Here is a 21666-nt window from a genome sequence, read left to right on the forward strand (position 1 = left end):
TGACCCTCCCAGAGACTCTGAACTTCCCAATCATTGCTCTAATACATTTACTGTTGGCTTTGCTCAAATCAGCTGGATAGTGAGAGCAGATGTCTCTTGTTTCTAACTAAGAATTCTGAGAGAGATATAAGGCAAAAAATAAGTAAGCTAAAAAGAGAAGGCTGGAGTAAAGAGTTTGTTTACAGAAATACATCTTATGATATCTTACCCCAGCCAGGAAGTGAGACTAAGAAATTATCTGAGCTCCCTGGCAGTCAAAGCAAAAACAAGCAAGCAAACAAAACAACAACAACAACAAAAAACAAACCAAAAAACAAAAAACACCCAAAACCAAAATCATGACCAACTGTAAGATTCACAGCACTCACGAGAAAAAACAAACTAGTTGCTAATACTGAGCTTTTTTAAGAATAAAAAATGTTCATTGATTTAGAGAGAAAGCATGTACACAAGAGAGGGAGGGGCAGAGAGAGAGAATCTCAAGCAGGCTCCACGCTGCTCCACATTGGCAGAGACCAATGTGAGGCTCGATTCCATGAACTGTGAGATCATGACCTGAGCCAAAATCAAGAATCTGATGCTTAACCAACTGAGCCACCCAGGCACCCCAATACTGAGTTTTTATAAGAGCTGGGGAGCATAAAGTTCTTGAAAAGAGTCTGGAGGGCAGAAATCATGAGGCAGAAATTTACATACTTATATAATCAACTGGATGACAATCACTGATGAAAATCAAAGATGCTAACCAGCCCCAATAACACCCCCTACCCAAGTCACCGTTCATAGTCATGGGCCCAGACCAGTGTTTCCTACAAATAAATGATTAAATGAAAACCAAGTCCAGGACTTAAGCTTATGATCAAGATGGAATAACAGGGACCAGATATATACTCTCACTTGAAACAACTAAAATGCACACAAAATATATGAAACAATGATTTTCAAGACACTGTATAGTAAGCAATAAAGGACAGTAAACCCTAAGAGACACAAAACAAAGTATGTGAACCCCATAACTCAAATTGTTGCTCTGAGGATAATCTGGGCCATAGCACATGGAGGGTGGAGCCAGGTGGACTCCCTGAGTTGAGGAGACAGTGCTTAGAGTCCAGAGAAAACAATGCAGCTAGAGTTCACAGGACACAGTGCTGGAGAGGAGGGAGACACACACACACACACACACACACACACACACACACACACACACACACACTGAGAGAGAGGGAGAGAGGGAGAGAGAGAGGGAACTCCAGAACATTCTCAGTATTCAGCTGATGATGCATCAGCAAATGTGTGTAAGGAAACTACCAAGACTAGGGAAAGAGCCACCCATATGGATTAAAGGAAACTGTTTGGCATCCACACAGACCTGGGGATAGTGCCTGTTCCTACCAGTCAGAGTAGAAAGCCTCATAATTTGTGGGACACTGGGCTGTGCCTCAGTAGTGGGCAATAATTAGCCCCACTCTAGTGAGCACCACTCCAATCCCAGTTAACAAATCTTAAGGATATTTATAGGAATACAAAAACTATCCAACACATACCATGCAAAACTCACAATATCTAGCATTCAAGAAAAAAATTACCAGGCATGCAAAGAACACCTCCATAGTGGGTGGTAATTAGCACCAGACTAAGCACCACTTCAGTCCCAGCTAACAAATCTTAAGAATACTTAAAGGAATACGAAAACTATCCAACACACAACATGGCAAAATTCAAAATGTCTACCACCCAATAAAAAATAACTAGACATGCAAAGAACCAAAAAAATAGATCCTTAATGAGGAGGAAAAAAAACAATGAAAATCAGCCCCAAACTGACAGTTTGACAAATCAGCAAAGACATTAAAGAATTTTTATAACTCCATTTCATATGTTCAAAAAGTTAAACAGAGATGTGGAAGACATTTAAAAAGACATAAATCAAACTTCTGGATACACTGGATGGGATTAACAAGAGATTAATCCCAGATTAACTGCAGAAGAAAAGATCAATGAATTTAAAGACACAGTGATATTTAAAATGAAACAAAGAGAAAAAAAGAGAATAGAAATAAATGATTGGAAGCCCAGTGAGCTGTGGAATGATGTCAAGTGGACTAACATATATGTAACATATATGTAAGTGGTGACAGGGAAAAATATTTGAAGAAATAATCACTAAAAATATTTGAAACTTGAATAAAACTTTAAACACACAGATCCAAAAAGTTCAATGAATCCCAGGCAAAGGAAACATAAAAGAAACCAAGGCACATCATAACCCATTTGCACAGAATCAGTGATAGAGAATCACAAAAGCAGCCAGGGAAAAAAGACACATTATGTACATAGAAACAAAGATAAAAAGACAGCAATTTCTCCTCAGAAACAATGCAAGCAGGAAGACAATGGAGCAAAATCCATAAAGTACTATTAACCTAAAACTCGAGGTTAATAACTTTCAGATATGTATTGTCAAAAACAAAGATGAAATAAAGACTTTTTCAAAAATTCAAACACTGATAGATTTCATCACCAACAGATTCTCACAATGAGAAATGTTAAAGGAAGTCCTCAGGAAAAAGTGAAATGACACCAGATGGAAATGTGGATCTACACAAAGGAATGATGAACACAACAAATGATTAATAACGGTGAAATATGTAATATTTCTTTCATATTATTTAAAAATGTTCAGGGTGCCTGGCTGGCTAGTTGGTAGAGCATGCAATTCTTGATTTTTGGGTTGTATGTTCAAGCCCCATGTTGGGGCTTAAAAATATCATCTTTGAAAAACATCTTTAAAAGATCAATGGCTTTGTAAATAAAAATAACAACAGTAGGTTGGATCACAGACCTAACAAAACATGGAAGAAAAGAATTTTTGTTACCTTGTCAGAAACATGCAAACTGTAAGAAAATGAAGTGACATTTTTGAAGTACTAAAAGAAAAATGTTGTCAACACAGAATTCTATACCTAGCAAAAGTCTTTTTAAAAAGGTGAGGGATGCCTGGGTGGTTCAGTCAGTTAAGTGTCTGACTCTTGATTTCAGTTTAGTTCATGATCTCACAGTTGGTGAGATTGAGCCCCTCACTGGGCTCTGCACTGACAGCTTGGAATCTGCTTGGGATTCTTTGTCTCCCTCTCTCTCTGCCCCTCTCCTGCTTATGTACATGTGCTCTCTCTCTCTCCCTCTCTCAAAACAAACATTTAGAAATATTTAAAAATAAATTAAAAAAAATAAAAATGAAGGTTAAAAAAGGAATCAAATGCCAAAACAATTCACTGCTAGCAGACCCACAACACAAGGAAGAAAGTTCTTTGGGCAGAGGAGGACACCTGCACACTCATGCGTACATGCACTTAAAAATCTGAGAGATCTGGATTTTAATCCTGGCTCTGTCACTTATTTGCTTGGGTTAGTTACTATCCTCTCTGAGGCTTAGCTTCCTCATATGTATAATGTGGGCAGAAATGCCTACCCTCGTCTCTCATATTATGAATTCTACGAGAGCAGTAAAAAGTTAACATTCTGGGTGAAAGACACACATGGGAAGACTTTGTACTATTCTTGCAACTTTCCTAAAGGCCTAAAATTATGTCAAAATAAAAAGTTAAAGAAAAAAATATGGTGATTTTTTAAAAATTATGCACATACACACACACATCCATGACTCTCAGATTCCTGGCACATTCAGCAAATGGCTTGTTCTGATTTATTAAACATTCTGGTCCACATGATGCTTTCCTAAGAAACCAGAATGTAAGTGTATTTGGCATCAACTTAGTCTTCTACAGAACCAGAACCTAGCTGGGAAGCTGCTGTGAACCCTTCTAACCATGGGCCAGGAGGCTGAGAAATCCTGGACAGATCAGCTCAGTGGGCAGAGCCCATGTGTAACCACCACATGTGCACGTGCACCGAGATGCATGCAAATACATACACAGAGACACACACACACGTGGTCCATCCAGCAGGTGCCATGGTCAATCCAGCATGGTCAATCCTGCAGTGTGTGGGGGAACTCTCCAATCCCCCTGGTGACTTAGCTGTGAAACTAAGAACCTTGTCAAGACAGCATCTGCAGGACCTCTTGACAACCACCTGAGACCTGACCATACAGCTTGTGTGGACTGCAGAGCTGGTCCAGACCACAACTAGTGCACCTGCTGTCAGGAACTTCTCTGCCTCACTGATGCATCTCAAACACTCCTATCAGCTTCAAAAAGGTACAGGGTCTCCCCTCCAGGTCCCAACGGCAGCACCAGTACCTGCTAGCTTTGAGTGCCAGCTACAGCCCCCACACAGCACACACAGTTACCCTCTGGCATGGCTTCCCTGGAGAGCCAGGGTGGGGTAGGCAGAACAGCCTGAAACTCAGCCTAACTCCATTCAGACCCTACACAGGCCAGTCATGTCCACATGCCCGAGCAGCAGCACAGGTGCTATGAAAAATGAATTCATAGTGAGGATATGTTATGTTTGTTTGAGAGAAGGAGAGAGCACACGCTAAATTCCCACCAGCAGCTGATTTTTTGACAAGGCTGGTGTTAATGCAATTTGGTAGTTTATTTAACTGATAGGAACTCTTGGCCCATCCACAGCATGGAATTTGGCAAAGTAGTATACATGCTCATGTTTATCCTTTCTTCCTGAAGCATATTGCTGGTAAAAGCCTCACTAACAGGGAGAGAAGGGTGGGGTAGTGAGAACGGTCAGGCAGTGCTGAGAGGCATGGTGTGTGTTTCACAGGTTGTCAGCTGAGGACTAATGAGAGTGATCCTGTGACAATGGACCCCCAGCACCCATCCATGACGGCACTGCTATGGTCTGGCCAAGAGAGCAACCTTGTTTAGGCAGATGGAAGGTGGCAGTTCAGAGTGCAGGCTAATGTAGGCAGGGAACCTTCCTGGATCTCCAGCCCCCTTGAGAAGCCCCTGGGCTGGATATCCACAGGTGTGGTCTCTGAGGTCTCCATGAGCATAGGGAACTGTTCTTGGCACTCCCATTGGCCATGGCTTCTTCTCTCCTGTGTATACTCTCACACAGCCTGCCCACTGCTGCTCGCCTTGTTGCTTTGACAAGGGGGCAACCAGGCACAATCCCAGCCCCTGCACCTCTAGAGCCAGCTGTAGGCGGAAGACTGGACATGCAGACTCCCCCTTACGTCAAAACAAAGAAGCCTCCTCCTACTCTCAGGAGGTGACTCAAGGTCACCTGCTCACAATTCACTTGGGAAGCGGGGATGGCCTTCCTGGTGAAGTTGAGAGATGGGGATCATTGTTATGGAGGTAGAGAAGGCTTCTAGATCTCCAGGACCCTAGGCCTGGGAGTGGGCACAGGACCACCCAGCAGGTAGAGGTGCACTGTGTCTCCAGCCCTTGTGAATCAGGGACAACTGCTGGCCAGGCACTGGGGTGGCCAGAGGGCCAGGCTGGAGGGAGGGAACAGCGGGACCTGAGTCAATACTGAGGTCTGCCCTCTGGACTTGGACGCCTGGGGACCAGGACAAGGAGATGGTATCCAGGCTCATCCAGTCCCCATCCCACAAGCTCTGGTTCCCTAAGAAGCCCTCTCAAAAGCTGCACCAGAAGTGGCATGAGTCATCAAGGATTCTAGATTTAATCTTGTTCAAGTCCCTCACTGAGCTGAGGAGATGTGAGGTCAGAGAAGGGGGCTACCTGCCCAGAATCATAGAGCACCAGGGTCATGGTCAGACAGGATCTCTCCTGGTTCACAGTCAGATCTCCATTTCAGAGGTTTCTCTGAGCCCATAAGGCTTTCCAAAGTGTGCTCAGGACAAGGAGATCCAGCCTCCTAAAGTCCCAGTAGCAACACGCAACACAGGAAGTGCCAAGGAGCAGCACAGAGTAAACTGCACTAAGGCACAAAAGCCTGGGTTCTAGAAGGAATACAGATCTGAGTGGCCGCAAAATACCAAATCATGGCAAAAAAGCAGCTAGATAAAAGTCTGATCCAGTCCTGACATGTGACATGATGCAGCATGTGACAGGAAAACTGGGGGCCCAGGGAGCAAGAGGGCTTGTTCAAGGCCACATGAAGAAAGAGCAAGAGCAGAGCAGGAAACAGGACCCCACTCCCAGGGGCCTCCCTCTTATCTGCTTTGGGTGGCCTCAGCCAGCTGCTTAACCTGGGGCAGGTCCTGGCCCCTTCCTAGATGCTCTAACTCCTTGTCTGCAAAACAAAGGCATCTCTAAGGTGTCTGCTCCCTGGAAAATCTTCACCCCATCTGTATTAGTTATTGGTTATTGTGTAATAAACACCACAACCTTAGCGGCTTAAAGTAACACACACTGATTATCTCACAGTTTCTGTGGGCAGGAGTCTGGGCATGGTTTAGCTGGGTCCTCTGCTCAGGGACTCACAAGGTTGTAATCATGGTATCAGCAAGGCTACACTTCCTTCTGGGGCTTGGCATCCTCTTCCAAGCTCCTGTGATTGTTGACAGAATTCAGTTCCTTGTGGCTTGTTCCAATTTGGTGGGGCTGCCAGCCAGAGGCCACTCTTATTTCCTAGAGGCCACCCATAGTTCTCTGCCACATGACCCCTCACAGGGCTTCTCACACATGGCGGCTCATGTCTTCAAGGCCAGCAAGAGGGGTCTTCTGCAGAAATAACCATGGGAGGGACACCCATCACCTCTGCCATACCATACTGGCCAGAGGCAAGCCTCAGTTTTCATGTGCATTCAAGGGGAGTGCTATGCAAGGGCATGACTCATTCAGCGTCACCTGAGGTCGCATCTGCCACACTCACATTTACACGTTCCTAAGAGACACCACCTCTACTCTTCACTCAGTCTCTGCTTCCTCTCCTATAGTGGTGAGGTGGCTTGGTCGCCTGCAGCAGAATCTCATGGGTCTCTCTGCCTCAAGGCAGAAGCTAAAAGATGGCCTGGGACAGAGGCTGGGGGGGATGGGGGCAAAGCCGGGCCCCTGTTGTGTCGATTACATCATGCATTTGCACACTGCTCTGCACAGTTCTTGCACATCACATCCAGCCCTCCCCAAGCTGAGGTGGATGGACAAGCTCTCCAGACCAGAACGCTGGCTGAGTGGCCCTTCTGCTGCATGATGGAGGCAGGAGAGAGCTGGGCTCTGTCCTCTTCTGACATAAATGTGAGAGAACCAAGGTGGGAGGTTAGCTGGGCACTTTTTCAGGACTGTATTATCTTCCGATCTGGGCAGCAGCCGCAGTGCTTTGGCTGGATGTGGGGGAAGGGAGGGGAGACTTAACTGGAATCAGAGAACTGCTGGATCCTGGTGCTACAGGTATTCAATCATAAAAATTGACTAATTTGGGAGGAGCCTTTTTTCTCCCTAAAAAGAAACCTTCTCAGAGGTGCTCTCTACTCAGAGAAGAGCAGAACTAAACAAAGATCTCCTGGTCCCAAGACTTGACCCTACTCACAGCCGCCTGAGCTGGGAACTGCAGGGTCCCAGTGGGGCAGAGCCAACCTGAATCTGGGAGGGAGGGACAAAACTGCGTCTGCTCCTTGAAGCCCAGCACTGGAGCACTGGTGCTGCTGAACATCCTCTCTCATCCCCCAGGACAAGGTAAGAGCCCTTCTCTCCACTCCGGCTCTACCTGGCTGGCGGTCCTCAACCCTCCTCACAGCAGCAGCCACAGCCCTGGTTCCTCACCTTGTCCTCGACCTGAACACAGAATGGGTCCCCTCACTCCTGTACCCAGCACACACCAGTGCCTCCACGGGAACCTCCAGCCCTCCATTCTATTTGGACAGAACCTGGGATGCACGGCACTGCCGCCCAGAGCTGCAAACCACCCTGGTTTTCCCAAGGCACCAATGCTGGCCCACAAGCCCTGTGACTGGCACACCTAGGTCCATCTGTGTCTGGTGAGAGCACGTCCCTTCCCCATCTCAGCGCTTCCATGGCTCTCCCTTCCCCGTTCTGTCCTCCTAGCCCTCTCCCTTCACTGGATGGGGAAACAAGAAACACTTGTTCTAAATGCTTCACTTAATCTCTTCTGCACAGTGTTTACTCCCTGCTCATCAACAGGGTCAGAACAGAACGTTTTCTCCACGTCTCTCTGAAGTAGCACACAATCCTCAGTGGGACCTGTCTCTCGTGTGGAGGCCACCATCACAGCTCTTCAGTCCTGAACCAGGGATGGGTCTCTTGGGCCTGCCTCTGCCCCAGGGGTAGGGGCAATGGAGGAACCAGAAGGGGTTCAAATGGTCAAAGCTGCATTGAGCTGCTTGTGGCCAGCTTCGGGGTCTATTTTTCTCCAGGCCAGCAACTCCAGGCAAGGGTGATACCTCTGCTGAGCACCAAGCAAGGGGACGGGTCTCCTTACCCACTGTGACCTCAGACGATTAATCTGGCACTGCTCAGAGGGGCCATGGGCAGTGACTAAAATGTGCTTGATTACTGACAATTAGGATATTCTTCACTCACTAGCCACACTGACAAAGGAATACCCAGCTGGGTGCTTAGTAATGTGCATGGGCACTGCCTGAGCAGAAGACAGGAGGGACAGGGAGCAGGGGTCACCAGGGTTTTGCAGGGTGAGGTTTCAGTCCTTGAGAAGAGGCCATGAGCTGACCCACGGGCGGGGGACTGCATCAACTGACCTGAACAGGCTGCCCTCTCTGGTCTAGGGCTGGGTTCAGGATGGCAGTCCCCTGCCTCTACTCTGGCTCCCTGGCTCTTGCCATTCACTTTTTGTGCAGCCACGTGAGGTTGGGTTTCTGTCTCCAAGTCAGGGAGAGGGGCTCTCCCTTATATAATGCTGCCCTCCCTCAAGTTTTCACAGGCCCCTAAGCTTATTGGGGAGCTAGAATTCATCAGAGAAGAGCAAGGGAATCCATGGGAGAAAGCAAAGACAGTGGGTCAAGCATCTGTTGGAAGAGGAACCCAGAAAGGGAAGGAGTGATGAGAGGCTGCACAAAGGACCAGGGGAGCTTACACACCCAATGACCAGAGAGGCAGGCAAGTTCACATACCCAAAGACCAGGAGGCTAGGGGTACAGTTATCTAATAACCAACCTGAGCAGGTGGCAGAGGGGAAGAGTCTGGAAGGGCAGCCAGAAGCCCTGGAGCACCCCTTTGGCGGACAGAAGCAGTCAGGGGACCCAGGGCATTGTGGAGGCAGGAAGGACAGAGGAGTTCAAGGAGGCCAGTTTGGTTACATCTGAGTACAGTGTGGCCTTGTAGAGAAGGAAAGGAGCCCCTCCTGTACAACCCTTCATTGCCCCAAAGTTTTCACCACATAGAGAAAGAACCAATAAAATCTATGTACCCAGAGGTCTAAATCTCAGAGCTGGAAGCTCAGGCTCACAAACCCTCCTCTGTGTTCCATTCTCTGACTGTTCCCTGCATGGCCTGGCTCAGGCTGCCTGCATTTCTTGCCTCCAATCGGGCCATATTCATCTTTGTCTTCTAATCCATGAGCATGTCCCTCCTTGGTCAAAACCACCCGGGGGTCCCCACTGCCTGCAGGGAAGACACAGACCCTGTGGAAGCAAGATTCTGAGGCCTGAACCTGCCCACTTCTCCAGGTTCAATGATTTTTTTCTAACTACGCTCACGACCTCACCTCCCACACCTACGCCAGAGTCCAGTCACCTTGAACTACACCCAATTCCCCCAGAAGCTCCAAGCCCCTCCCAGCCCCCAACCTTGGCATAGTTGGGCCCTCCGCTCAAGATGCCTCCCTTGTGTGCCTATGAATTCCCTCTCACTATGCAAAACCTCCTCTGGGAAGCCTTCCCTGACTCCCCAGCAGACCACACCCACAGCCTTGCTTGTGTGCTTTAATAGTCACATTAACACTGGCTGAGATTTATCACCTGCCTACCTCACCAAGCACTGTTCTAATCACAACATGGCAAAGCCTCAGCCCCTGTGGTCTACCCAGGCTGCACTCCTTGTCCTTGGGGAAGTTACAGAGCCGTGAAGATGAGGTGCTCTTCCTGGGAGCAGCTGTGGGGGCCCAGCAGAGCAAGGCTAGGTGAAGGCTAGGGACGGGCAGTGGAAAAATGCCAACCAGGGAGTCAGAGGACTGGGAGCTCCTCCCAGTTAGCAGTAACCGTTCTGGGTCCTGCAATCTGTGCTAAAACCTTTCCTTCTCCGAGACGCACTTTCATTCGTTTATAAAATGGGTACACAGCTCCACTCATCAGATCACAAGGATGTAGGCTATGCAGCTCACTACACAAGAGGACCAATGGGTGATTCCACCCTACTTCTCTCTCATTCATCTATAAAAGGGGGGATTGCTGTCACTGTTTCATTAACAAAATTACCTATCACTTGAGCATTCACCGTGCGCCATGTAGTGATGTATTAGATCTTCATGCAACCTCAACAAGGTAAGGATTGCCCTGCTGTCTGATGAGAAAAATGAGCAGAGGGTGGTCCTGTTATATCCCAGCACCACCCAGAGAGTGAGAAGTGGGGCTGGGACAGAAGTGCAGGGCTTAGGAGCACCAGTAAGTGATGGTGCTGGAGCAGGAGCTGGGGCTGGTCTGGTGGGGTGACTGCACACCCCTGTTGGTGCCAGCCCTTTCCCAGCCCTCTCTGCTTACCACACACCCACCGGGCTGAAGAAAGAAGTATCCTGGAGTAGGGGTACCTGGGAGCTGTCACCTGTTCTGCTGTCCTCACCAAAGCTCCTCGGTATGGAACAACTGCCCGCCAGCAGGGAGGGCAGGATAGCCCCATCCCGATTGCCTGGCAACCTGAGTCAAACACACCGTCAGAAGAGGGGAGCCACAGCGCCCTGGGGGCACACCAGGGAAGAAGGCCAACAATGCCTCCCAGAAAAAGAGGTAGCAGACTGGAGAGGACTCTGCACTGGGGCTGTCCAGGGGAGTTTGGGGGGATATAATTAGCAGAGGCCCTGATAACATGCCTTCATCTCTGCAGTTCCTCTGACCTCTCTAGCCAGCAGTGCAATCTCCAGGCTGAGAGTGTTACTGGCTTGGCATCATACCCTGAGCTAGCTGTGAATTACAGGACCAGAGTTAGAGCTCCATCAGCCTAAGTGGTCATCCATCCAGCAGCTTCTGAGGATATATTGAGAAAGCCAGAGAACACCGTGGGCTTATCCAACCACAGAGGCTGCTGGTGGTTGACCCCAAACAGAATCAGGATCTCCAGGCCCTGATATCTCCAGGCCTGAAGGGAGGATGAGGCCAGGAGAAGGGTTACCCCAGAGCAGGTGGGAACCAGCCACTTAGTTTGATTGGTTCTTCCCTTCCTAGGATTTAGTTCTCAGCTAGAACCCAGATGACATCTTGTCCATGGTGTGCAGGACTGACTTGGGAAGGCTTTAACTGCCCCACATCCTCTCCAACCAACTCCCTTCAAACCACCCCAAATAAGCAGTTCATTCTATGTAAGAATGCAGTGTCTGATATGCAATCCAGCTCAATCAGATTGGAGAGACTGCTTGCTTCTTAGAGCTATCCCCCTGCCCTCCTCTCTGTTCAGGGCCCCAGTGCCCTCTCACCAGCCTAAGGGAATCAAAGACCTCCTCCCACCCACCCCCATGTTGTGATCCATTCCTCAGCAAAGAGCTTGGCACATGATTCCCGAGGAGACATTTATGGCAGACCTCTTGTCTATAAGGCCTCAGTGTTCTGTCCTCTTTTCCCCACAACAGGACCTGAACCTGCCTTTGAGGCATGAGGTCTAACAGATCACTATGTGCTTCTCATAGTGACCTGGGTTCATGGACTATGGGTTCAAGGACTGGGTTCACACTAGCAGTAAGTCTGTGGCCATGACCTGCTCTCCCTGAACCCCTGTCTCCTGACATGCAAAACAGGGAGAATTTCACATCTATCACAGGATGCTGGAAAGAAAAGTGCCCTGTGTGGAGCCTAGGGCATAGAGTGTATTCTTAAATGCCATCTGAGGTTAACTGGAGGAAGAACACGGAAACCCAGGAAGGTTAGCTCCATTTCCCATCATCCTCTCCAAACCCTTAGAATAAAGAATCCTTCCTAGGTGTAGATGTGACTGAGCCATTCCCCAGCTGAGGATCCTCCACCAGCTCCCCACTTCCCTCAGAATAAAGCCCCAGCTCATGGCCAGCCTCTGTGACCTGCCCTCATACCTCATCTCCAGCCACAGGGGAAGCTGGGTGAGCTGGTTAACCTAATGCTGGGAGTCCCTTTCTCTGGGGGAAATCCCACTAAGGCATCATGCCCTTTCCCAAACTGTCCATCCAGCTCTTGGAAGAAAGCTGTGATTTCTATCACAGAACGCACACAACTGAAGTCTTCCTTCTTCCCTGGCCCACTACCCACAGCAACTATGGGGCATCAGGTGGCCAGTGTTCTAATGCATTTCTTGGAAGTAACCTTTGCTTTTAAGGCTTTTTTCTGCCCTCAGGAGCAGGATATCATCTGTTTTTTCCTGGACCCTGCCCTGTCCCTTGGGTAGGCCCCCACCTGGGAACAGGTGGTGCCTGGCCCATAACACGTGACTGAGTCACCTGGGCTCCCACTGGTCTTGTTACCAAGAGACCAGAATAAATCTGTTTTCTACTAAAAATAAATCACTTCACCAAAATGACAAAGTACTCATAGCAGTGAACATTTACTTTTAAAACAAGATCCCACTTAGTTTAGGACAAAAGTTATGAAAATAAGAAGGAAAGCTGGAAATTTCAAGCCCTAAGATACAATAAAGAACCCCTAGGAGTTTATAGGTGTTATGAATCTTTCTCCTCTCCTTCTGAGTCCCAAGCAGCAGAGACTGGCCTATGCCTCAGTGCCCTCAGGCCTTGCCTGGGGCCCCATTTCCTGGGGCCTGTCTTTTTGGCTCTAACAAAGCTGCCCATCTCAACGTGAGTCTGATACTTCTCCCTGGCAACCTCCCCCATCTTCTCTTCTCTGTGCTGAGAAATGGAAAAGGATGATAGTGGACAGTTGAGAAAATGCCCAGCACAGTTTTTCCAACTTTTTTTTTTTTTTTTTTTTGGGACAGAGAGAGACAGAGCATGAACGGGGGAGGGGCAGAGAGAGAGGGAGACACAGAATCGGAAACAGGCTCCAGGCTCCAGGCTCCGAGCCATCAGCCCAGAGCCTGACGCGGGGCTCGAACTCACGGACCGCGAGATCGTGACCTGGCTGAAGTCGGACGCCCAACCGACTGCGCCACCCAGGCGCCCCAACAGCACAGTTTTTCTAGCAGTTCACCTCTGATGTCTATGGATTTTGCTTTTTACCCTAATCTTTTCTCACCTTGATCAATGGTTCTGCCCAATAATTTCTTTAAGTCATTACATTAAGATCAGGCAGCACTGCACATTCAATGGTTCATTCATTCAGCAACAGCGGAAGACACAGAGTGTAAAGGACAGAGAGACTTCACAGCCTAGATGGGACACAGATGGTACCACCCTCAGATTTGCCCCCAAGGAGTTTGCAAGGTCAAGGTAACACCTACCAAGTTAAATATTCATTGGCTGAGTTTATGGATGTTATAAGTAAAAAAGGACAACGAGATTATTTTGTTGTATTTTAGTGGGATTCATTATAATTTGGGGGCTGCAAATGATAATGGGATCACAAAAAAGATGGTACTATTACATCTGCATAGCCAGAACATAATCTAACGGTCTTATTTCTCTCTTCTGGTTAGTTCTCTTGTCTCTGACCCTTAGCATGGAGGGTGCCACGTTTGTCTTCTACCAAGTACAGGTTAATTCTCATCATGGCGTCTCATCTGATTTTCTCATCTCATGCACACCTCTTTAAACAAATAAAGCCAACATTCTGGGCCCACATCCAAGGTACCCCGCCATCATTCCAGACACTGAGGAAAGGAAGGAAAAAAGTGGGAGGAGCAAAAACAAGACCCAGAAACTGAGGAACAGAGCAACTGGATTTATGTCCAATCTCGCAGTGAGCTCTGGCAACATCCCATTTGGGCATATCCCTTCCTTCCCACCTCTGGTGGCCTTACTGCTTTCTCTTATTTCTTTAGAGAAGGTGGTGGGGATAAGAGTCCCTTGTGAATTTCACCTTCTGTGAGATGTACTATGGGTTGGGCACAACCAAGGCTAAAGGCTTCAACCCAGTGTGAAAGATTTTTAAGTGTTTCTGGTAAAAATCTCCTAGCTTGAGAAAGCAGCAGGTGTCAGGATGAAGAATCCTGCTTCAAACTGCCTTGACTCCCCTCACTTTTAATCTACTGATGGACCATCAGTAAATATCAAACAGTGAGGATAATCTCATCATTTTTAAATCCAGATATTTAATGAGAAAAAGTCTCCTGCAGATGGGGAGAAGGGGAAAGGAACTAAGATCTAGTCCTGTCAGGTGCTTAAATTCACATTTGAGGGGCTTAAAATTCAGTTAGGGGTTTTGTTTCTTAAAAAGCTAATAAACATTTAAAAATCCAGAATAACTGAGACAACAGACAGGTCATGGGGCAACATGTGATAGTTTTTTTAAAATGCTCAGAAAGAAACCAAAGCTACTCCATGGTGAGTGCCCAGGTGGGCTGGGCACAGCAGAGGGAGGGGATCTGGGAGGTGTTGGGAAGGAGACATCGGGATGGGCTTCAGATACAATCCCCAGGCCAACCAAGGGCGTCCTATGTGGTTATGGGTGGTGTGTGGTGGGAGGGCAGGGGTCAGGCTGAGCCAGGCCTTGGGAGGGGCGGAGGGAGCCCTCCAGGCAGTGGAGGGGCACTGAAGACTCCTTAACCCAGAGGAATGGGATGACAGTCGGGGATAGCCCCTCCTCAGCACTGGCAAGCCAGACACCCTCATCCTCTTGCTCCCCACCCCCACACACTTCTTCTCCACAGCAGGGAGAACAGACAAAGCTCCCTCGAGAGGGTGGGCCCCTCGCAAGACCTACTCCCTGTACTCAGCCCACCAAAGGAGCACCAGCCAGTTGCCTATAGAAGCATCTCCTCCTCTGAAGCCTTAGAAGCCATCTCTGACACCTGCCGACAAAGGTGGGTGGGACGCCGTGCTGTGTGCTTCCATAGCAGCTGTTCTCTTGTCTTCGCTTGCACAGACCTTTACTGTAATTATATCCACAAATGTCTGAAGTCCCCAGTGGACCATAAGTTCTGGGAGGCAGGGATACACTCAAAGGCCTGACTAAATAAATAAATGGATGATGGAAGGAGGAAAGGAGAGAGTGATGGGTGGGGGTGGGGAGAGGGATGAGTGAACAAATGACTAAATGGCCAAAGCTGTGTGCACAGTCACTGTGTTGTATACTCTGAGAATGCCATTCCCATCATGCTCACTGTGATGGCACCTCCAGAGCACAACTGCCAGGGACAAGGAGAAGGCAGGTCAGAGAGAGAAGCTGTCCTGCTGGCCTCAGCCTGGGAACACAGACCCAACTTGTGGTGTCCCTCAATCTTCCTGCTTTGGCAGGAGGAGTCAAAGGGAAGGGAGATCAGAAGAGGCTAGAACACCCAACAGGCATATCCCACATCCCTAGTCCCCACCACACACCCAGATGCACTGAAGGAAGCCTAAACCCCCACAGAATGCCGTCTGAACTTAGGAGGAAGGCATATGTCCCCCAGGCCCCCTCTCTTTCCTAAGACACCTGCTCATGCCTCTCTTCTCTGGATGTCACCAAGAGTCGCAGTTGAGATTAGTGTGCCTCGCCCTCCACACCATACCCTGCCACTGCCATCAGCACAAGGGCATGGCCAAAAGGCCCAGAGAGAGCCATCTGAACACCAGCAGCATTGCACAGCCTTCCTACTGCAAAGAATCTACTCATTCTAGATCCACAGCACCCTTTCCACAACCCCACGCCCTGCCAGATTGACACAGACAGCAAGCCTGTAGTCCATGGTCCAGGGGACAGCGTCATTCTGCTGCCAGGAAGTGGGCTCTCTCCTGGGCTAGAGGTGTTCTCTCTAGAGTGGTTCCTTAAGGTCTTCCCACTCAAACCAGGCCCTGGTATCTTTGAAAGCTTGATTCCCTCTTGGGATTATCTATTTCAGGGTGTTCTTCTCATCACTGGGCTCCGGGTTGGGTACTCCTTTTTGGAATCTAGCTGTCCTCATCTACTGGTCTAGGGAGATGCCACCACTATAGCAGGCACAGGAAACAAGGGAAGGCCACATCCCCCCAGCCCTTTCCCCTGGCCTCTATCCAAGGGAGTCAGCTCATATAGGAAGACCCATGCATGCTCCTCTAGAAGGCTCTGTCAAGCTCAGCTGGCCCAAGTGTCCCAGGCATAGAAGGTGAGGGCCCTCCGAGGTCACATAGAGAGGGAGAGCCAGGGTGGCAGGAGGGCCAGACCTCAGGGGCTCCTTGCACTGCAGAGACTGCAGTGGCACAAAGGATCAACACACACAAAACTGTGTGCAGGCAAGACAGAAGCAACGGCTATGAAGGCAATCCCCCCCATCCCATCAGGCTCAGGGATGCATATGATCCCCACCTAACTTGGGGGGTCCCAAAAGCCATGCAGAATACAAGGTACACAACCCACTAATGATATACTCAGGGCTTCTCAGGGCCCTAGGGATCCCAGCCAGAAGGAACCAGAGTAGCCAATAGCCAAACTCACTGATGGCAGTCTTTTGTCTCTAATGACTGTGTTCCCAGGGCCCACAAACCCTGCCCCCAACCAAATAGCCCAGCATTCCTCCCAGGTCACCTAACCCAGCCACAAGTCTGGTCAGAGAATGGCAATCCTCACCTCAACTCTGGAAGGCTCCCCAATTCTTTGTTTCCCCAATTCAAGGTCATCTTGATTCCCAACATTAGTGATTGGGAACAGAAGATGTGGTTTCTAGCTAGCCCCAGAAGTGCTAGCAACACACCAATGGGGGCTCTCTCTCTCTCTCTCTCTCCAAGCCCTCCCCACCCCTGGGCTCAGAGTTCTAATCTACACATGCAAGGTGGGGGCTCTATCTCTAAGGCCCTAAACTCTCATTTCTGTGATTTAGGAACAAAGGGGGTTTGCAAGGCTCCTCAGGGACCTCAACCCATAAGAGATTCTGAGTGAGTCCAGAGTTTTCACTCAAACTCACAAGAGACAGTCTCATCAAAGCCCTGGTCCTTTGGGGCGCCTGGGTGGCTCAGTCGGTTAAGCGTCCGACTTCAGCTCAGGTCACGATCTCGCGGTCCGTGAGTTCGAGCCCCGCGTCAGGCTCTGGGCTGATGGCTCGGAGCCTGGAGCCTGCTTCCGATTCTGTGTCTCCCTCTCTCTCTGCGCCCCCCCCCCCCCCCCGTTCATGCTCTGTCTCTCTCTCTGTCTAAAAAAAAAAAAAAAAAAAAAAAAAAAGCCCTGGTCCTTTACTGAAGCAAGTTCAGACTTGGGATAAACAAATGTTTCTTGAGAACCTACCAGGGTCCAGGCCCTTTGAGAGGCACAGGGGAAACACGGAGGAGGAAGAGAAGTGCCCTCAAGCAACCATTTCACAGAGGCAGAAACTGAGGCTCAGAGAGGCCTCAAACTCTGCTCAAGGCAAACCACGTAGGAATTCAACTCCCAGGATGCCTGATCCCTTCAGAGTTCTCTCCCAGGGCTCCGGGCTGGGATAAGCACTGGGATGTGAAGACCCCTGAAATCCCTGCAAGCATGGGAAAAGTGAGCTCTGAAACTGGACTCTATTAAAATCAGGAACTCAGAGTCCAGGGCACAGGACTGGCTGGCTCAGTTGATCTTGTTCTGAAATGCCCTGCTTGGCCCCAGGATGCACCCCCGTGTTAGGGTCTGACCATGTCTGACATCCTTCTCTCAACCATCCATCTCAGGTAATGAGCAGCAACACAGGAGACTGCCATGCGACCTTCACAACCCACATGTACACACACCACAGTAGCACTGTTTCCTGAGCCCACAAGGTCCTCCTAAGGTTGCCTGTGTCTCAGATCCTTGTACAGACAGGCACCAAACCAGGTGAACTGGACTGGTCTGCAAAACAAGAGCTGGGGGTGCTGTCCCCAGCAACCACGTTCTTCCTGAGGTGAGCTGGGCAAGGCCCAGCCTGCGCCTCTGCAGCCCCAGGGGAGAGGCCTCTGGAGAGGTGCACTGAGAACCACTCCTTCCTACAGGTGTCAGAGGGGTCCACGCTCTTCACTCTGGTCGTCCCACCCTGGGGCCAACCCGGAGATGCTCTCCCTGGGGAGGCTGCTGGGCGGCAGGGAAGCCGTTTGTCTCCTTCCCCCAACCCGCCCCCCCCCCCCGCCCCTGGCCGGCTGCCACGGTGACCTCCCCTCCCCCAAGACTGGCGGTGAGCTGGGAGGTGGGGGTGGGAAGCCTCCTCCGCCGACAACGCTCTCAGGAGGGGTGCTGGGAAGCCAGGCAGGGCGTGTCGCCTGGTCCTTTCTCTGCCCAGCGCCAGGCTTCGCCGCCTCTTGGTGCGCGGCGCCCTGTACCATCCCCCAAATCGGCCTCGCACCAGGAAACCCTAGCTGTCCTCGCCCAGACCCTGAGCCCGAGAGACACTAACGCACGCTGGCACAGGGCAGCGTCTAGAACCTTCCGTGCCCAGTCGGACGCAGGCCAGGGGAGGTAGGCGCCCGGTTCCCCTACAGCCTGCGCCCGCTCCTTCCACAGGAGACAGGTGTTGGCCTTCCCCCGCGGCCCTGGGCTCCAGGGCCCGGACGTGCCCGTCATTAAACATGGGTCCGGCAGGGTCCGCAGGAAGCCCTCCGACCAGACGCCGGCCCCGCCTCGTTCTCCGAAGAGGGGCGCCAAACCTCTCCCGGCCCCCGCGGGCACCCCTCCACCTGCGCGGTCGCCCGCAGCCGGTGCCGCAGTGCGAGCGAGCCCGCGAGCCCGGCGCTTTCACGCCCCGGCCGGCGCCGCCGAGCGAGCCGCCGCCCTCCGGCCCCCCGCCGCGCCGCACCGGCCCCGCAGCTCTCGCCCCGCACCCCACCTCCCACCCTCACTCCCACCTGGGGCCCAGCGCCCCCTCCATCCCTACCCCGGGCCCCTCCCCTGCCTGGCCCCGCCCGAGCCAGCCTCGACCCCCACATCCCCATCCCTCCCCTCCGCCCGGGCTTGGAGGGGCCTTTCCGAGCCGGCGCCGGGGCCCTAACGGGGCGGATGATTTGGCGGCAGGGGTCGCCTCGGCGCGGCGCCAAGCCAAGAGAATAAGCGGGGTACTTACCGCTCTGCTCCCCCAGGAACACCAACTTGAATTTTCTCAGTGGGTTCCCAAAATCTCCCCCTGCGGACATGGTGCTGGCAGCCGGGCCGTGCAGGAGGAGGAGGAGAAGCGAAGGAGCAGGGAGGGAGGAGGAGGGCGAGGGGAGGCGGCCGGCGGTGCGGGAGCCGGAGGGGGAAGGGCTGGCTGCGCGCGTCCCTGACTCCCCAGCTGCGTCCCGGCCCCGGCCTGCGGCTGCGTGTCCGGCGGCGGCGGCGGCGGCGGCGGCGGAGGAGGAGGCGGCTGGGGCTGGACTGCTGCGGGCGGCGCTCGCTGCGGTGAGAGGGGCGCGCTCTGGACGCCCGAGGCGCGGCGCGGACAGAGAGGCGCGGGCGGAGCGGGGCGCAGGGACGGCGCGCGGGGCGGAGGAGCGCTCTCTCGAGCCGCGCGCCGCGGCCCCCTCCCGTCTCCCTCATCGGTCGGCGCCTGCGCTCTGCGCGCTCCCCAGCCTCTGATGTCATGCGGGGCCCGCGGCGCTGCGGGGCTGGGGGCGTCCGCCCGCCCACCGCGAGCCCACACTCGGCGGGAGAGAACCGCCTGGCCCGGCCTCCGGGGGACCCCCGGATCGGGCCGTCTCTCGTTGCCCCACTACGTCTGTCTTCCCCACTCTTAACTCTGCCCCTCCTTTGAATCCAGAAAAATGACAGGAGCAACTGAGAAATTGTCAGGGGACGTTTGTTTCTGGTCTTTTAAAACCTAGATGCCAGTCCCTTCTTCCACCTCCCGCGACGCCGCAGATGCAGGGCCTTATGAGAAGACAGAAAGGAAAGGAGGTTGGGGGAGAGCCAGATTGTGTGGTGGACCATGTGCGGGTAGACTGGCTCGACTGTCACCCCGTGGGGCCTCTAGCCTGCCCTCCCCTCTCTAGGTCCAGATCCCTCCTCTGGGTGCTTCTGTGGGGTCATAGGTGTCACCTCAGACCTGGCCAGCAAGAGAAGAGGACCAGTCCAAGGTGTGCCTTTCTGAAGCCAACCTCTCCTACAGAGAATTTTACCCTAAGTCTGTTGTCCCCTGGGTGAGAAGGAGCAATGACGTCCGGAATATCAGTGTGGCCGACTCCAGACAGTGCTCTGGAGTTCTTGACCCTGGGGCCACCAGGCTGACAAGACTACTGCTTGCCCTGGCAATTAGTTGTATCTGGACAATGCGCTCCCAGAGGCCTGGAGGGTGGCCTTCCATTACCCCCTGTATATCACTGGCCCACTGAGGCACAAAGGACAGGTTGTGAGTGGGTGAGAACAAGGGATCCCAAGTGTTAGAAGCATTCTCAGGACAGCCATATGGTAAGGCATTCTGGTTAATGCAGGTTTCACAAAGCTGCCTACTACTCTCCTACCACCTCCTTCCTTACAGCGGTTCAAAGAACATTAATTTGGGAACAGGCTGTGTGTGTGTGTGTGTGTGTGTGTGTGTGTGTGTGTGTGTGCGCGCGCGCGCGCAGAGAGAGAAAGAAAGAATGAGAAACAATCTTAATCCCCAGGTATTACCAAGGAACATTTGCTACCCACTTTCTGACTTACAGGGCTTGACTGGGGTGTCTCCCTGGTTTGTTGACCTAAAGCCCCTCTCTCATTGCTTGTTTAAAAACTAGAAAGTGAGTTCCATGAAAGCAGGTGTTGAAGCTCCACTATAGGATCTCAAGGATCTAGCTGAGAGCCTACTAAATAGTTGTAGAACGTTTGAGCTAATGTCTAGAACGCAAATCAGAACAGCTGTTCTATTTCTCAGTCACCTTTGGTTTGGAGCCTCAGGGATTGCAGGCCAGCACTCTGGGATATCTACTCCACTGTGCCCGGCATCAGGCTCAGGGGGACCCTCCAAACTCCCACTGTACTTCCGCTCTGGGGTTCTCATTCTCTCAGGAGACTGCATCCAGCATGGGGCTGGAGGAGGCTCTGGAAGACGCTCCCATGCCGCAGCCCTTCCTACCTCTGAGTGGTCCCTCCACCAAGGTTCCAGAGGAATCATAGTCAAGTTGCCACCTGGTGCTGTCTTCCTGCACCGTCTCAGCCTTTACTGGGGACATTGTCAGTGGCGAGACAAAGCAGCTGAGATGTGACAGGAAGTGTACAATCTTTTAGGTGAGCCTGGGCAAGTCGTATACCTTCTCTGATCACCTGGTCCTCTGCACACAAGGTGGTGGGCAGTGGGGGGGGGTGGATGGAACACAGGCCTGTCTTGGCACCTCCAAGCCCTCAAAGTTACAGTACTTTTTAGATCTCTAGTTGTTTCCCTCCCCTGTGCCCTTTTCCCTTCCTCCCTCCTCAAAGCAGAATTGCAGAACTCTGGTTTTTCTTTGGGTTTTATCACATTTGGATATGTCCTTCGACAATACTTTTGTTTGCATCCTTTGAACTTTATATAAGGTATCAAACTGTATTGTCTCTCCATGACTTGCATTTTTCTTAACATTATGTTCCTAAGATATATCTGTTGCTGCATATAGCTGTGGTTCTTCTGTTTTCATTGCTGTTTAGTATTCCACTGTATGCTTTTTACAGTTTTTAAATACAGTTTTTAAATCATTTTCAGT

General features: G+C 51.1%; 1 protein-coding gene across 1 annotated transcript in view; it reads right to left on the reverse strand.

The window, feature by feature from the left end:
• The window catches only part of RAB6B (RAB6B, member RAS oncogene family), a 58163-nt gene extending 38630 nt beyond the window's left edge, over window positions 1-19533 (reverse strand). The window contains exon 1 of the mRNA XM_047874778.1: window positions 19098-19533. Within this exon, the coding sequence (XP_047730734.1) occupies window positions 19098-19167 (70 nt within the window). The 5' untranslated portion in view covers window positions 19168-19533. The remainder of the gene's footprint in view (window positions 1-19097) is intronic.
• Window positions 19534-21666: the final 2133 nt, after the last annotated feature.

Source organism: Prionailurus viverrinus, chromosome C2 (genome assembly GCF_022837055.1).
Source record: "Prionailurus viverrinus isolate Anna chromosome C2, UM_Priviv_1.0, whole genome shotgun sequence".
NCBI classification, from domain to species: domain Eukaryota; kingdom Metazoa; phylum Chordata; class Mammalia; order Carnivora; family Felidae; genus Prionailurus; species Prionailurus viverrinus.